General features: G+C 38.4%; 2 protein-coding genes across 2 annotated transcripts; both read right to left on the reverse strand.

Annotated features, from left to right (window-relative positions):
* Positions 1–2,927: 2,927 nt before the first annotated feature.
* LOC126802424 (NADPH:quinone oxidoreductase-like) lies at positions 2,928–5,046 on the reverse strand. Its single transcript, XM_050530051.1, has 3 exons — positions 4,852–5,046; positions 4,574–4,762; positions 2,928–3,591 (listed from the first exon to the last, which is right to left on the reverse strand). Exons 1-3 carry the CDS (start codon positions 5,009–5,011, stop codon positions 3,284–3,286), a joined length of 657 nt encoding a protein of 218 aa, XP_050386008.1. The 5' UTR covers positions 5,012–5,046; the 3' UTR covers positions 2,928–3,283.
* A 3,389-nt stretch (positions 5,047–8,435) lies between these two features.
* Positions 8,436–10,303, reverse strand: LOC126802175 (NAD(P)H:quinone oxidoreductase-like). The gene is made up of 3 exons (XM_050529746.1): positions 10,111–10,303; positions 9,807–9,998; positions 8,436–8,928 (listed from the first exon to the last, which is right to left on the reverse strand). Exons 1-3 carry the CDS (start codon positions 10,184–10,186, stop codon positions 8,612–8,614), a joined length of 585 nt encoding a protein of 194 aa, XP_050385703.1. The 5' UTR covers positions 10,187–10,303; the 3' UTR covers positions 8,436–8,611.
* Between the last annotated feature and the right edge of the window lie 8,354 nt (positions 10,304–18,657).

The following is an 18,657-nucleotide window of genomic DNA, read 5'->3' on the forward strand; positions in this document are numbered from 1 at the left end:
ACTTGCCTTTCTTTTCTCGAGTTCAAGGGTTGAAGTTGGGTTACTTTGTCCTGAAAAAAAAAAACAATGACATAAGAGAACCCTTGTTCAAAAGTGAGATGTGAGACTCAATCTTAAAGTTAAAAAAAAAAACCACAAACTAAATCTAGGATGATTCAATATCCTTCAGAATTCATATCTGAGCAATAAGGGATTCCGCAATAGGAATAATAAAGGCATAGGCAAAGAAGTACCAAGGGAGTTTACATAAGAAGAGGAAGGAGGCTCCATGAGTTAATTATCAGTACTATTTATTCAAATAAGGCCTGCATAAATAACAAAGCAATTTCAATGTCAAGTGCCAACTTAATGGTAAATTGCATTAATACATCAATCAAATGATTCATTAACTTTATATGTGAGAAACTACATTTACCAACAAAATAAAAATTAACACTCTAAATTCAACCATCATTGACATACAAGTAAAATGATTAAATTGTAATCATCCAACATTAAAATCAGTGAAACAACAGCAGAAGTTTGAGCTGAAATCGGTGATATCCAACTCATACTTTTCTCCTTCAATTCAACCAGCCATAGAAAACCTAATACCTAATGAACAATTTAGGGTTTATTCAACCAGAATTCAACTGAATTAGAAATCAGTAAACTGAAAACAATCACGAGATTTCCTTTAAATTACCCTACGATGTGGCTCGGTGATTTATGTCTCCTCCAGTTTTTGAACCATAACCTTTAAGCACGGGTAATTAGTAAGATTAAACCGCAAATCGACTCAGATAGACAAAGATTGCCGAGGAAAAACAACTCAGAGATCTACCGAACCCTTGCCACAGTTTTGAAGAACTTGGTGGATGTATGTAGATGATGGAATCAACCTGTTCGACGGATAGGGTTGGTTGTGCGACATGGAAGAGTGGTGGCTGCATTTTGGGGAAAAATTCGCATGGTCAGAGTCTTCTTTCATGGTGCAACGAGGAGGGATTGCGAGCGGTGACCTACCGATATCAGAAGGGCGGCACCGATGGCGATCCGGCAGTGGTGGTGGAGGCTAGCCGGATTCTCTTGGCAGTATGCTGTCTTCAGGTTCCTTGGGGTGAGGCCTCAATCTAGGCTGGATCCATTCTTTTGGGCCAGGCCTAGGTCAATAAAAGTAGCTCATTTTAGGACATTTGAGCTGATTCTCTTTTGTTATTTCGTGTGTCGGTTTTAATTTATTTTTAATTTTAATAAAAGGATGTGAGCTTTGTCTCGGTTACTACACTCGATGTGCGTTGTATATTCTAGGTAAATGACGAGTTTTTTTGCTTTGTTAAATGGTCGTTACCGTCTAATGGTAGGGTGAAACTTAGTATTGTCAGATGTGTTCCGACGTTAACATAGTCATAGAGATGCAATATTTGACATTAGGTTATATTCTCGTGTTACATACATACCAATATCTCCATTATGTCGCTGCTTTTCTAAAACAAATAGAGACGTCGGTGGAAAAATACTCTTTATTAGTTGGTTATTTGTTAAGTACTTGTTTACAGAAAATTTTGATATAAGGTCATATCTTTATAATTAGTGATTCAGGGTCCAAGTTTCACATCATCTTATATTTAACAGTTTTATTTTTTATGACTTGAGCAGCCGCACCAATTTTATTTAAAAAAAAACAAAGAAAAAAGTATTACTCTTAAAGTCCCACTAGTCTATTGCCATATGTGGAGCCAGCTGCCCCCACTTCATGTCAAAACTTTGGTAGTTGGTGTACCTTTGTTTTATTTGTTATAAATGGGTCAAATATACACACATATATAGTATATTATAGTTGTTATTGGGGCTATTACTCCTATTAAATTGCGAATCAATCAACAACTCTCTCTCTTCTTCATTATTCTATTTCTAAAACTATTTGTTTTGATAATTTTAGCCTAAGTTTTATCAGGGTATTAAGCTAAAATTAGTTTATTTTGTATTGAGAAACACTACTCTCTTCTCATTAAGAATTCAAACTAAACAAATCTTATGATAATAGCTTATCTTACCCAATTTTGCCGAATTTTTTCATTCAATTCTCTTTAATCAACCACAATCTTGTAGATACCAAAATGCGACCTATCTCCCACCCAATTTCTCTTTCTTTACTTTCATTCTCTAAAAGAATCCCAACAGTTTTTTGAGTTGCCGGAAATTAAACTCTTTAATTTTTTGCCCCCACTCGTATGTTTTTTTGTGTCCGCCACTGTCTACTGCTACATGAAACTGGTATTCCACTATTTAGATCTAACCAATTAGTGAGAACCATGATCGATTCCTATGCATTGAGAAGCAGATATGCATCTACAGTCATCATGCATGAACGCATCAGATGAAACACAAGAATTAAAAACTGCATACTCATATGCGTAGTTCATTTACTTATTAGTGAGGAAACTTAATGAAGAGTTGAATGTTTGCAAAATTGAATAAAACCCGAACTGAAATAGGGTTTAGGGTTTAGATCACCGAGTCTTACCATCGCGATATGTATGACTGAATAATCCTAAAATCCAAATAGCGACACCAAATTTATATTAACTGTGAAATTTTATCCAAGTCCTTCTGTATAGATTTGCAAAATATGTGAGGTTCTGTATGGGGACCAAAATAGTCATATACATGTCCACTGAAAGGCATGCATTGTACAAGCTGCGTGGTCGTCCTAACTGTTGGTTTGCTTGCCAAGCAAGGAAGCTGATCTTTTTCATAACCTGGAATCCTGGATATCCTTGTAGGCTTGTAGCACAGTTGCTCAAATTTGGCAACCTATATTGGGTCTGCAGGTTAATTTGAACAACCATGCAAGAAGCTCGTGCATATAAATTTGATTCTCGGTGGCAAGTTCAGAAAGACGACAATCCATTTTAAAATCAGTCCACCAGCAAATATATAGTACATCCAGTAACTTGGCTATATGCACTCAAAATATATTGCACAATTATGTTATCAGCACCTGTGCCATGCCCAGAGAAACATGATGTCATGATCAAAATTACAAAACCAAAGACATGCCCAAGGGAAAAAGAAATAAATCACAAGTTCACAACATACAGCATCACTCTTTCAACGTCAGATACGTGATCGACAGAGCTTGAATCACACAACTTTATTTTAGTTTAAGAATGACATATAACTTCAGTATGTACGTTACAGCCATTACCTAAAGTGCAGTGTCATCTTAATACTACTTCTTTCAATTTCAGCAACCTCTAGAATGACTTAGAAGTTACTTTATGAAACATGATATAAGCCTCTATTCACTTTTCCTTCCGAGTCTCAAAGTAAATGCCTGCAAGGATAGCAGAACTTGTCTTAACCTTTCCTTGGACTGTTCATCGAGCAAGTTGCCATCATTGTCAAATTTTGCTGGAGGCTGGAAAGCATTCAAGAAAAACTCAGGCTTGTTAATGAAATGAAGGTCAAGGAAAACTCCAACTTGGCGAAGATGGTATTGGGATCGTCCACCACCAAAGTTTCCTCCGGCACTTATAATTGCGGCACCCTTATCAGCCCACACATTTGGAGATCTGGATGCCCAGTCAATCGCATTCTTTAGAGGTGCTGGTGTAGTCAGTATGAATGAAATGCTTAGGAAGTAGTAGAATCTACAACAATAATCCATCTTGCTAGTAGACCATAATCTAAGCACAAATGATAGTGAACCTGTATTATAAAAATTACAATATGTATAATCGAAAGCTTTAGCATCCAACTCAAAACTAGCACTAGTGATGACTCTCACACGAGGTCTTATTTGTATTCTAGTTCCCGCAAGGTCTAATCTAATTAGACACTCTATATACTCTATATATATTTCAACACTATCAACTATTATATAAGTTACAAGAAATATAACACTAGATATGCACTGGAGGATGTTGCTTAGGCCTTAGAGTGAGATCAATAAAGAAGAGAAGCCTCTTCATATGCTGTGTTTAAAAGTAGACTACATATGATACATAAATTACACCAATATTCTCTCTGAAGATGGATGGGCAGCACCCAAAAAAAAAAACACGAAAACATAAGAATCCATAGCAATAATCAGAAACTGCATGAACGTAGTTGAAATTTAGACTCATACTATACACTGGCTTCAAATTCCTATCCAATTGGAACCTTTCCATCACAGTCGAATTCCCCTACGTTGCTAAACTAACTTCATGCACTAGCAGCTTTTATATTGGGATAATGGTATTCTATTTCAGTATTTCTTTCTTCTTTCAATACGTACACTTGATTATAATACAACTTTAATCTGGCTTGATCCTAACTCAATTGTCTACCCTAGCCTCCTCAATTTTCTCCTCCCAAGATTTCATTACATATATAACTCAATTTTCTACTGTCAGTGACTATAACATTGGTATATAGTTTATACACTACATGTAAGAGCATACAATCATTTCCGGTAACTGGAAATTTTTCGTAGAAACAGCAACTTTTATGGCCAACCCACATGACAATGTGACATTTAAAATTTGAAAAATAAATCTATGTTTCTATGAATCAATTATTTCAAATAACCAAGTAAGAATTGTACCGGCAATGGAGTAATTGTACTCGGGAGAAGCAAAGAGGTAGCTATCGGCTTCTCGAATCTTCTGACGAAAGGCTTCGACGGCAGGTGGGAATCTCCCGTCTTTCTCTAGATCGGTGTTGATCATCGGCAACGGCGCGATGTCTACGTACTCTATCTGGACGCCCTCCATCGTCTTGCTCATCTCAATCGCTATAGTACACGCGCCAACACATGATCATAACCGCAGAGAGCCTCTTTTGCCATTGAATTCAAACCAATGAGAGATACTAAATACTAACCAGAGCGAATGAGGCCGCGGTTGTAGGAAGCTTGACGAAGAGAACCAGAAACTGCTGCGATCTTTATGAGCGACTTTGCTGCAACTGAAGCCTCCATTTTCCCTAAATCTTGATCGAGACTGGGATTGAAATAGTCAGATAGAGAGGTGGCCTGTGACATTTGAGGAAGAAAAAGCCATTGATAAAGGGAACAAGTAAAAAAGCAAAAGCAGCCACCTTCATTTTTTTGTTTTTGTTTTTTTAACGAAAGCAGCCACTTTTATTCGTCTTGTTTTGTATGTTTATGAGTGGGAAATTTAGCATTTGAGGCCAAATGGCACGGCACCTTCAAATGTGTCTTTGAAATAAACTAGCATTACTCCACACACAAATGTGGTGAAAAAAACTGTTTTTTTTTTTTATAAAATTAACTGTAGAGCGAGAAGGAAGGAAGGTCCGACTGGTTCGGGGATGAACAGTGGCACACACGATTTGAATTTTCCACTTTTCTGATTTTTCATTTTTTATTTAGACTATTTTTCAAAAGTACTCCATTTCTTTTTTGATTCACAACTTTTTTCATAAGAACTCCGATTTATGCATTACGTGTGTTTGTGAATTCATATCGATGAGTTCTACAACTTTCATAAAGAAAGTTTTCTCGAAAAACTTAAGCATCAAAAGTCAAATTTTAGAGTTAAAAAGATAAGGGCTAAACCGCTAGGAGGTGAAAAAGATTCGGGTCTTATCAAATTTACCTTTGTGGATGGTAATTTAGTTAGAGTAAGAAGCAAAAAGTTGTGGCCAAATCGAGTGTTGAGGCTGAGTATAGAGGTATGACCCATGAACTGTCGGAATTGTTGTGAGAAATATGCTACGTGATTTGAGTGTTAAGTTGAAAAGTGATATGCATGTGTATTGTGACAACAAAATAGTAATTGATGTATCACATAATCTAGTACAACATGATCGTACTAAACACTTGGAGGTGGATTGTCACTTCATAAAAGAGAAGCTAGATGCAAAGATTATTAGTTTCTTTTTGTCCCTACTAAAGAGTAACTTGCAGATATACTCACTAAAAGAGTTTTTAAAAAGACGTTTTATGACTCACTAAGCAAGTTGACATGGTTAATGTGTATGCGTCAACTTGAGGAGGAGTGTCAGCGTGAGTCATATAATGTAATTTAGGGATGTAAATCATGTAGTTAGTATTTACATATTATGTATATGGTAGTACGTAGTATGTAGGGTTGTAGTACGGTGTATTCATTATATGTAGCCTCCAATATGAGATGAATGGATATCAGAAAATTCATTATTCAAATCGTGTCATATCGACTGTTTATACCCAAACTCAAAGCCCATGAATCCTTGTACACTCCTCTCAACTTACACTCTCAATTCCGAGTAAAGATAACTCTCTCCCTCATAGCACTGAATGGAGAATGAAATTCTCTCTAGAAAACAGAGTACACAAAACTCTGATGCTCCACTCTACTATGCCAACCTTCATAGTTATTTATATCCAACTCTTGCCATGCTAACAAAGATAACATATTCATAGAAGAAAACCAAAGTCATGTTTTTCATTCTTTCCCGTTCAATGTTCTACACTAAAATAGTATCAAATTATTTCTAGTAGTTTTCAACTATTATTTCATGCATGCATGTTGTGTACTCATTCTCCATGCATCCTCACAATAACATTGCATGATTGTAGACTTGTTCTTATACGAACTTCAAATATGGCTACACTACTCTAGCTATTTCTAGCTCTACATCACAATAAATGAGCTATTTCACATGCATTTACTTTGTGTATATTGCAGCTGATTTCTTCCATTCATACATTACTGCAATTGTAATAAACATGACATTAATTTGAGCCACATCTCAACAGGTGTTAGAGAGTGAAAAATTACAGGTTCATTCCTTAAACTTTATTTGTTGAGCGCTTTGACATTTAAAAGCATGCAAGACTTATATGGAAGAAAGGACTCCTTGCTATATCACACATCTGATTATACACTTATGGAAGTTGTTGGCTTTGACCAAGTTCAAAACGGCAAGCAAAGAAGATAAGTTCCTTATTCAAGGTTTGACAAATTCAAACGTAAAGCAAGCAGAGATAAGATGCTCACACATAACTTTTCTACTATAAGAGAGTAGAAATACACAATTATGATACAATTATGCTCCAACTCCAATCGATTCTCTACTTTGAAGATTTTATTTTTCTTTCCTAAATCATTTCTAAATTATGGAGATTGTCGTATATAGGAATTATTGCCTTGGGTAACTCGGAGTAACTTCGAAAGCCCTAATCCCTTTTAGGGTTGTAGGTGGTGGCACAGCCGAATCTTATCTTGAAGGGTCGCTACTGGGTTGGTCCGAGGCCAGTGTCGTGGGTAATGGCGTCTTTAGGCAGAAAGTAGTGCCAGTGTGCCAAGGCGGCGTAGTTTTGCGTTTGGGAGTCTGATTTTAGGATGGGTGGCGATCTTTGTTTTAGTGAGATATTGTTGTCCTCAAGGGCGGTGCGGATCCGACCCAAGGCTTGGAGCCCTTGCCCGGTTTTCCTATATATGTAATTACCCCCAATAAATTTGCACAAAGTGATGTCTGGTCTTCTCCAACACTTCAGTAGTTCGAATCTTGGTGAAGGGACTTTGGCTGTTTTTAAATTTTTATGCTGTTTTTCATGTTTTTTCTCTCCTTATTTTCATTTTTGGTTCTCTTGTTACCCATTTATTCTTATTTTTTCTTCATTTTTTTGTTCTTTTATTTTATAATGTTATTCATTAGGTTTTTCTCAAAAATTTCTAAAAATTTTTGATATTTTCCTCATTTTATTCTCCCCTTATTTCTTTTAAGTAAAATATTTTATTTATTTTATAAATATAATTCTAAATTTTAAGGAGCAAAATTACCCGCAAAAAAGAATTTCGTTTAAGCCGTACCACGCTTGACATCCTAGATCGGCCCCTGGCAGGGACTCGTGTTGCTGATCTTGGATTGCTTGGCTGAGGTCGAGTGTCTCCAAGTTCTCCCGAGTTCTTCTTTTCCCTGTCGAGGCAGTAGAGCTTCGCCGAGATCTAGAGGTTGTACACGTTTGGTAGCACAAGGCTTTGACACTTGGTTGCTTAGTTTGGTGGTAGGTCTTATGGTAGACTTTCCAAAGCAGTTTGCCATGGTTGGGTGGCGTGGTGGCCTATTTTTTTCTTATTTATGTCTTTTATTTTGGGGTGGTGTAGATTTTAGTCTTCAATAAATTAGTCGTACTAATAGGGCATTCATGTTATTTTTATGAGTCTCACCTTAAATATTCAACATATAATTAAATAGCTATGTAATTTTAGTACTAGGTTTTCTGTGTATTGCTAGGTTTCTAATAATTTAGCATATTCCAGTTTAACTTTTATATAGCCAGCGATGACGGAACCCCAATTAAAAAAATGTTGTCTTTTTTCTCACCACATTTGTAGGGAAAGTGTTTAGAACTCCCTGGAAATTTCTCTCTACAATTAAGAAAATGTGATATATAGAGGAACTATTTGAGTTGCTCAAAAACAAACTTTTGTATTGCGAATAGAAATTTCACCATATCAGTAAAATTATGCTGAACCTGTTGCAACTTGTTGATTTATTCAGGTAATTCAGTGCCAAATACCTTGAATCTCATTTATTTTGGCATTCAAAACAATGCAACCAAACTGAATATGAATAGTAGTTCAGATAAAACATCAGTATCATTGCCAGCAAGTTTCTTGTAGCACGAGATTTACACGTGCAACTTTGATTTTCCTTGGAGTCTCAAAGTAAAACTCTGCAATGATAATAGAACTTTTCTTAGTCTCTGCTTGGTCTCTTCGTCAATCAAGTCGCCATTTTCATCAAATTTACCCGGAGGATTGAATGCATCAACAAAAAGCTCAGGCTTGTTGATAAAATGAAGATCGAGACAAACTCCGATTTGGCGCAGATGGTATTGAGATCTTGAACCGCCAGTTCCTCCTGAAGCACTTATAATAGCAGCAGCTCTATCAGCCCACACATTAGGGGGTCTAGATCCCCAGTCGATAGCGTTTTTCAGGGGTGCTGCATAGATGCATGGTACATGCATGTAGTTAGAAGTTGGATTTTTTTTTTGTGTGACCACTGACCAAAGAGAAGTTTAATGATAAAATTAAAATTTAATTACATCGGATTCGGAACTAATAACAATCAGATTTCTCCGGGCAAGACAATCAAACAACTAGGTTCACTATATTTCATAAACAAAGATCACGTCCATCTTGACACCAAAATGCATATATACATGCACATAGTATTTAGAACTTAAAACATAGAAATAGTGACTAGTGAATCTTATGTGAATTGAATGAGGCAACATTATTAGTCAGTCAGTTGTTGATCGATGATCAATAGCTCAAGTTACGATTTGTGCAGAGGAAGATGCTATCACTAATAATAATTTGCTATACCCGTGGTGAATCATAGAACATCCTAATTTTCTTATATATGTTCCTCAAATTTTCATTCATTACCTGCTTCTAAATGCACGCAAGAGTCAAGAGTGCAAGACTCTAATATCCGATCTGCCCCAGTTCTAACCTATTTGGCAACCATGCCTTCCTGCTTGGACTAATGACTAATCTCAGATCTCATCAATAACTAGGACAAAGTTTGGTGAACCATGTATACTTTAAAATGAAGCGCAATATTAAATATAGTACTACCAATCAATGGCAACGCTCCTTAAAGCCTGTCTTACACTAGATTTGAAGATCTAATTAGTGTATACTTTAATTGAAGATGACCAGGTGCATGCAATAAACCACTTGTTTTTGGCCAAAATATGTTTTGATTAATGATGTTTGAGCAAGTCTAGTAATATATTTACGTATATTACACTGATGAAATGTAAAAAAAAAACATTTACAAAAATAAGAATGGGGAAGTGAGCATGATAGTACCAGAGACAGAGTAATTGTACTCGGGAGAGGCGAAGAGAAAGCTATCAGCCTCTAAAATCTTCTGCCGGAATGCTTCGACCTCCGGTGGGAATCTCTCTCCGTCCTCAAGATCGGTGTCCAGCATCGGCAGCGCCGTGATGTCGCCGTCCTCGATTTCAACGCCGGTGATAGATCCCTTGCTTATCTCAATCGCTGCATTCAGTTACATATATACGCCGTTATTAAACCGAGAGAGAGAGAGAGAGAGAGAGAGAGAGAGAGAGAGAGAGAGGAAAGGAAGTAGTAGTAGACTAGTAGTACTTACCTGAACGAATGAGGCCGCGGTTGTAGGAGGCTTGACGAATGGAACCACAGAGCGCCACCACTTTAATTGTCTCCATATTTTGATTTGCAATTGGCAAGAGGTGAACGATTACGCGAGTTGCTCAAACAATCCCAATCCGTCCCCTTGCGGTGGAAGAACATATATCGACTATTTATACCGGAACAAACGGTTATCTTGACTCATTAGAAATTGGACAGTCAAGGAAATTTCTTATTGAGTTACGGAATCTTGGCCGACTTGATTATGTAAGCACTGAGGTGTCTTGCAAACTAGAAACGAAATTAAGTCATTAAGTAACGAAGTCTTGATATAAGAAAAAGAAGCAAAGGGGATCGCGGTCTAGGTTGTTTTTTTTTGACAAATTATAAAAATGTACCATCTTCTAATTTATATTAGAAAAAAGTTACTACTTATAAATTAATTATAAAAAATCATCACATTTAAGTGAAAATTATAAAAAAATTAACAAAATTAGAAAAAAGTCATTTTAAAAATATTCTATGGACTATTTTGCCATTTCTTACTATTTTTCTTCTTTTTTTTCTTCTTTTTCTAATTTCGGCCATAACTTTCTCGTCCGACGATAGATTTTGACGAAATTGGTACCGTTAGAAAGATCTCGCTCTCCTATTTAATTTGATATACTATCCATTCCGAATCTACCAACCTTACAAGGCGCAACAACCATCACAAAGGGTTGCCGCCATCGATGGCGGTGCTTCAAGCAATTCCGACGAAACCGAAGCTCAAGGTTCCCTAATTCATGCTATTCTCTTCATTCTAAGCATACTTATATCAATCTCATTTGAATTTTAACAAAATTTCACATATTTCCACATTTCCTCTCGGCATGTCGCAGTTTCTGTCACAAAGGCTGTCACAGCTCCTGTCATAGACGCCGTCACAGCTCCTGTCACAGACGCCGTCACAGCTCCTGTCACAGACGTCGTCACAGCTCCTGTCACATACGCCGTCACAACTCCTGTCGCATACGCTTTCATAGACATTGTCACACCTACTGTAACAACCGCTATCACACTATCTATTTACACCCAGTGTCACAACCTATGTCACCCTACTTGTCACAACCATTATCACACTACCTATTACACTAACTATCACTCATCCTGTCACACCTCCTATCACACCCACTGTCACATAAGTTGTCACACTATCTATTTACACTACACCTACTGTCATACCAATCTCATTTGAATTTTAACAAAATTTCACATATTTCCACAATTCCTCTCGGCATGTCACAACTCCTGTCACAGACGTTGTCACAGACACTGTCACAGACGTTGTCACAAACACTGTCACACATACTGTCACAACCGCTATCACACTATCTATTTACATCCACTGTCACAACCTCTATGACACTACCTGTCACAACCACTATCACACTACCTATTACACTAACTGTCACACAATCTATCACACTAGTTTTCTGTCTGTCACACTGCCTGTCACACAAATATTTGTTCTGTGACAAGTAGTGTGACAGGTGGTGTGATAGATGATGTGACTCTCATTGTGACAGTCGATGTGACTACTATTGTGGGCGATATTGTAACTGAAATAGCTTCATTAACAAAACTAATAGTCACATATCAATATAGTGGATAACATTTACAAAATCACGTAAATTGAAACTTGAAAATGAAGAATCGAAGAAACGAAAAGAAAAGAATTGACTTTTGGCACCCAAAATATTGCTATGGGCACCCATGGCCATCTTTGCTCTGCAATCAACTTTGTTTTCTCCGTCGTCGTCACACCCACAGCTTCACCATCATCTTCGATCGGCGCTACATCAACCGCCCTTGTTCCAAGCACTCCACAATGTCGTCGTCCTCTCTTCAATTACAACCTCTCGTCGGTCGGAACCAGACATCCTCAAGCCAAGGATCGCACCGTCCATGGCGACAAGATCCAGATCTCTGATTCATGTCGGTCTTCACTCCTCTGCTCTCGAATCCATATCGGACCTCCACTTCAATCTGTAGACCAAAATCCCACACTCGATTCGATCGAGCTCCTCTGACGGTGACTGCGCCTCTCTGACGTCGATAGCTTCCATTCACCTATGATCTCCAGATGTCGCACTCTCAAAGGAGGGTGGAAAATGGCAGTCCAGATCCGATCTGTTTTTCATTTGACCCGATTCCTGCATTGTCGTCGTGACTCTCCTTGATCCCCGCCAGCTTTCTTTCACGGCCTTGATTCCGTCTTCACCAAATGAGCCACCGACAAGGCTCAGAGAGGAAAATAGATAAATTAGATAGAGGTTTCGATTTTGAAAGAGTTAGTGGCACGCCGTAATATTTTTGATTTTTATGGGCAACGCTTTAAGAAAATCAGGATACTGACTTTTTTCTAATTTTCGTATCTTACTTGACTTTTTTCTAAATACATGCATCAATTGTGACTTTTTTATAAGAAGCCCTTTTTTTTCTCGTCTCTCTCTCTCTCTTTGCTTGGCATCTTTTCTTCCTCTAATGATATGTTTGATTGAATTCAACGCTCGTTTCACCTCCACTCTTGCCATTAAAGAGAAGGGCAAGGTAGTTTTCTAATACGACCCAAATCTTTTATAGTTCACCGCGATTGTACATTTATCTTTTTCTTGAAACGAGAGTCGTACCAAGTGTGACGACTCTAAAAGTTCAATTTTTAATGCGTAATATTTTCAGGAAAACTTCATTTACGAAAGTTGCAGGGCTCGTCGATACGATTTCGTCGACATGCGGCACGCTTAAATCAGAAAGTTACGAATCAAGAAGTGTGTTGGACATTTTTAGAAATTAGTATAAATAAAATCAGAAAATGGGAAATTTTTTTTGAAAAGTCCATTTTCTTCCCCAGTGGCGATCTCTGCCGTCCGGCCACGGATTGGGACGCCACCGGTCATGTTATCTTTGTCTCGCCGTTCTCTGTCGATCTATATTAGAGTTGCACCGCGTCGACCGCTGTGCGAGGAGCAGCAAAGGCCAGAAGTTCCTGCAGATTTCGTCGTCGCCGTGCGAGCTTTTCCGGCAACTCTGGAGCTCAGGGCCGCTTCAAGTTGGTGTGATCCTCCCTTCTGGCTGTGATTCGACCAGAGTTTGACGCCGAATCGAGCTGCATCACCAGATCAAATTGGGTGCATTGTTCAGAGTTTCAGAGGCGTTTTCCTGCCACTTTTGGATAGATCTAGACTTCCACGCAGTCAAGAAAAAGGTTTGTTTTCTGGTGATCTATAACTTTCATGTTGGGATCGAGTTGTTTTAGAGAGGTCAGAGATGGGTGGCGCGTGAGGCCCATGCACAACCACTCACGCGCAACCACTGTGGCAACGCGTGCGGCGGCGCGTGTTGCTATTTTTGGAGTAGTGAGTCACTCCATCATGTAGTATATGTCGATACAAACTTATCGATCTCTTAATTGTTGAATTTGGTTATCGTATGAGATCGTTAATCTAAATTATCGTTGGTAGAGATAATGTGTTATTAACGTAAGCTTCGTGTTCAATTGATGTTGCGTCTATGTGATTGTGTTGATTGATAATGATTATGGTGTTGTGTGTTTGATGGATGATAGTTATGATGATGGTTATGTGCGTCGATTGTGATGATGTATGTGATATACGAATATGAATGGTTATGAGGTTTACGTACTGTGGTGAACTATTGAACTACGAATGGCTTGATCTCTACTATAGGGTACGTAGGGAGCCCAACCGAGGTTTGGGTGCAGCCACAAATATTTTAGGATAGATTTTCGTGCTAGATATATTGAGGCATTAAGAATTGTGGTTATTTAATTATGGTTGCTATTTGATCATATTGTTAGATGATTGTATGACGTTAATTACGCCTATCAGAATTAGGGTTAGGACCATGGGATGTTTGCCAGGTAAAGGTATGCGATTAAACACTGAGTGTGAGGTATTCGTTTGAGTTATGGTTTCGGTTATCTCTGTTAGTTATATTGATTAGCTTTGGGACTCGGGAGTACCGGAAGAGATGGGATGGACTAGGAGTACCGAAAGAGAGGGGTTGGACCGGGAGTACCGGAAGAGAGGGGTTGGACCGGGAGTACCGGAAGCGAGGGGATGAATCGGGAGTACCGGAAGAGAGGGGTTGAACCAGGGGTACCGGAAGAGAGGGGATGAATCGGAAGCGGTATTGATATTACCGAGTCGCTAGAAGAGAGGAGATGTACTAGCAGAGTTCCGATAGAGATTGAAAAGGAGAGGACTAGTGACTTGATGTCGGTCTGGGGCTTGAAGGATCGCTTGCAGATGCAAGCATATGGAGACCGTTTTGTGATGAAATTCACGGAAGTGGCGGAGAGGGATGAGGTCATTTTCTACGGCCCTTAGATTTACAATCGTTCCTTGTTTGTCACAGTGACCTTTGATGCTCTTTTTGACCTGATGGTACGGTGGTGCCGATTCTCAACTATCCAGTGACTATGGAGATTCTAGGATTGCCTCATGCCCTGAAGACATCGGTGGCAGTGGAATTGGTGGGTCAAATCCTAGGGGTGGTTGAGGAGGTGTTTGCAAAGGAAGTAAAGCGTGGGTTGCGGTTTAGGGTTCGTATCACTCACTACCTGACATATCCGATCCGGCAAGACTTTCTACCACACTTGTATGAGTTTGGCACGACGAATATTCTTGCCATGCTCTCCTTCAAGTATGAGAGAATGACCATATTGTATAGGGTGTGTGGAATGTTGGAGCATGGTGCGGTGGTCCCCAGACTTGTCTGAGCCTAGGGTTCTCAGGGTGATGTCGGTGGTTAATACTGGGACAGGGCAACCAGTGGGAGCAGTGCGGATGACTGGAAGAGAGGTGGTGGTGAATATAGCTCTTTTTCGTAACCCTAACCCTAACCCTAGCTTTGGAAAAAAGGTTAGGGTTTGATGCAGGTGATAGCTCCTCCTCGCCGACGAGGCCGCCTAAGGTGCCTAATCTTGTATTTTCAATCCCCAGCATGGTAGTGGTAGATTGAAACATCCCAACCCAAAAATTACCTATTTACGCGTTAAAATCCAATTTATATCAAGCGAACCAATATCTAATCTAAAATAATTGTGGCTGCACCCAAACCTTGGTTGGGCTACCTACATACCCTTTACAAGGGATCAAATCATTCGTAGTTCAACTTAGTAAGGTATAAAACCATTATAAACAACACGAAATCGACACTATTCAGAAACCCTAGAGTTTCAATTCGTCGATTCTCTTACCTCGATGTGTGTTGGATTGATTCCTTTGGATTGTTTGTTGCTGGAGATGAGACCTTTCCAAACCCCTCAAAAACTCGAGCTATGGCGGCCGGAGGAGGGAGTTCCGATCAAAAGTGTATACGGCAGCAGTGGAGCTTCTCGGCATTGATTCTCCCAATCGGTAGAGCTAGGGGTTGCGACACTGGTCTAAAACGAAAGGAAACCCTCTAAGCTCCAAGAAGCAACCGGTGCGGCGACCCAGTTTGGCCAGGCGGCAGAGATCGACGCCGGAGACCAAAACTGGGCCCCTTGAGTGAAGAGTGCCCGACGGTTTACATTTTTCCTCCCCCCCCCTTTTCTGATTTTTAGCCATATTTATATTGATTTCCAAAAATTCCCAAATACATTTTTGAATCGTACATCTTCATAAGAACTTCGATTTAGGCGTGCCGTGTGTCCACAAATTCGTGAAGGAAGTTTTCTCAAAAAACTTACGCATCGAAATGTCAACTTTTAGAGTCGTTACACTTAATGACGCTATACGAGTAAAAAGGTTCGAAGCGTATCAGTAGTGGCAAGAGGAGTGCTAACATTGAGTTAGTGACGCTAACCAGGAGGAGTAAAATTGTGGGGCCAGTTCTGGTAGAGGCGCCGCCGTTTGAGCTATAGTTTCTGAAGGAGTTGAGTCTCCCACATCAAGGTGGTCTTCTTTTGATGAACCTGCAGAAAAAGCGGTTAGGTCGACCTGCATGTTGGAAGAATAAGCCCAAGGCCCAAGTTGGGGAGGTTATTGTTGTTAGAGTTAGGCCACAACGAGCCAAGAAGCGTAGCTTTGGACAACGCAAGAAGAAGGCATTTGGGCCTACTGTTCCAGCCCAGCCCATTGAGGAGCTAGTGAGCGCTTTGGAGACCTCTTCGGAAGGGTCTGTTCTGGTTTAGAGTTTGTGTGTCTAGCTTTAAGAATAAGTTAGTTGATGTTGACAAAGGCTTTGAATCTGTTTTTTTTTGTGTCGACTGTAGGGATTCAACATATAATTACTTAAGGGGTAGGTGGGATTCTATTTTCCCGGGTGTTATCTAGTTGCTTAGTTAGTTTGCTCTTTCTCAATTAATGTAGCCCCAAAAAAGGGCGGGAACATGTTCATATTGTTTAGTAGCTTTTCATCTATTTAAAATTTTGTGTCATTGATTCAAAAAAAAAGGTAATGAAGTCTTGAATTAAGAGCGATGGCATTCTGGGTAAGTTTTTCTTTCAATTAAAAAAAAAGAAAGTTTTTCTATTTCACTTTTCTCTCGTCGGTGTAGTAGGCCCTAAAAAAATTGTATGATCAAGCAACACAAATATTAGCCAGCAAAATATTTTGATTTCCGATATTTCAAAAAAAAAATTCCCTTAAAAAAATTAAAATATTTTGATTTCCTTCTAAATATTTAGGCCACGTTGAGTAATGTTTTTGAAAACAATTTTCAAAAAATGAGTTTCAAAAATGAAAATGAAAAAGTGAAAACATCTAATTAATATTTTCACTTTTTTTAATCAAATACAACAACTATTGTGCTTCAATGAGTCTGTTGTGAGTTAAACTCTCAACCTCTCACTTACGAGAAGATATTTATGCCACTAGACCAACTGATACTTGGTAATAAGTTCACTTTTTCTTTGTTAAAGTTGAAAATATTTTCAATTTTAAATTTCTCCATTTTAAGAAATATCTTAATGAATATACATTTCACACTATTGTCATTTTCAAATATAAAAATATGAGTATGACAATGATACCGAATACCACCTAAAATATTTTTAATTTAAATATTTCCTTCAATTTAAAAACAATTTTGACAAACAAAAACTTGTATTAACAAACGGTGATTACAACGAGTCCCAAAGATCGTACCTCTAAACAAAGGTCTACAACAAACAACACAAAGCCACAAAGGCCTAGCCGCCTAGGTACAGAAAGTAGGAACATATATTAGCATCGACGCCACCAAGAACGTATACAAGAATGAAAGCACCACTACTCGACCATGAAACAAAAACGACGACAATTGTTTTTTGAAATAGCAGATCGAGGAAGATCTCTGCCGATATCAAAGAAACCAACTCTCAAACCATCAAGATTTAGGGGAGTCAACAAAATCATTACCAACATGTTTTGCCGAAACAACTAAATAAACAGTGAATTGACTGGATATTCCAGATATGATTCTAGATAAACTGGAGAAAGAAAAGAACCAAGCGAGAAGATTGAAAAGGACATGCACCTGAAGGTACACATACCCTTATTGCATCGCCCCATATTAGAGTGCAAGAAATCCACTGTGACAAAGGCTTCGAAGAGCCATGCAGAATAGGGGTATAGAAAGCTGATGGAGACCAAAAATCCCAAGTGGATTGAGATCAATTGCGAAGAAAAATAAGCAAGAGATATGCATAGATAAGCTCTAAGGAAAATTGCCGAAGATGATAGGTACAGAAGCAACCGAGGAAGGAAAAACAAAAAGGAACCTAGATCTACTATCCCCCTTACTTCAAAGCCAAAGGTACTGATAAAATGATCGAGTCTGGCTGGAGAGAGGGAGGAAGGATGAAACCTTTTGCGCTAGGAGGCGGGTAACCACCACATTGTTTGCCTATTCGGTCATCTATGGCATTCAAGGGATTTGGTGGCCGCCTAGACGATCAACGACATTCCTCGACGGTTCTCGACAGTCTGTGGTGGTCAAAATAGGTAGAATTTTTAAAAAAGAAAATAAACTAAAATGCAATTGAAGTAAAAGAACTTCATGATGAAAATTTTATTTCGGATGATGAAACAGAATGTAAGGAAGAAGAAATAGATATTGCGTTTGAGTCCGATATCGGAAGAGTTAGGGAATGATTTGGAGAATAAAAACTTGAGATTTAGTCTTACAGTTGTTTTACAATTTACTTTTTGTTCGAATAATTTTGTATGAACTTTGAACTAACAATTTACTCAGTAGTCATATGAGGGTTTTTCAAATTTATTGTCGAACCATTGACAGAGTGAAATGGTAGAAGAAAAAAAAATCAAGACTGAGGATATCTTCTGCATAATTGACATTTAGGAAAAAAAATCAAATAAAGCAACTTTTTATTGAAAACATGTCCGGCAGAATTGAAGCAAAATTTACTAAATTTAACAACTGCCAAACCCAATTGATAAATTTGCCAATTCTCTTACTATTTGGATTAGGCAAATTTTTCAATATTCGATTTTTAGGGTTTTCAATCATTCAACGTTGATTTTTTTACAATTTCACCTATTGTTCGAATATTTAGCA

Source organism: Argentina anserina, chromosome 7 (assembly GCF_933775445.1).
Source record: "Argentina anserina chromosome 7, drPotAnse1.1, whole genome shotgun sequence".
Taxonomy (NCBI): domain Eukaryota; kingdom Viridiplantae; phylum Streptophyta; class Magnoliopsida; order Rosales; family Rosaceae; genus Argentina; species Argentina anserina.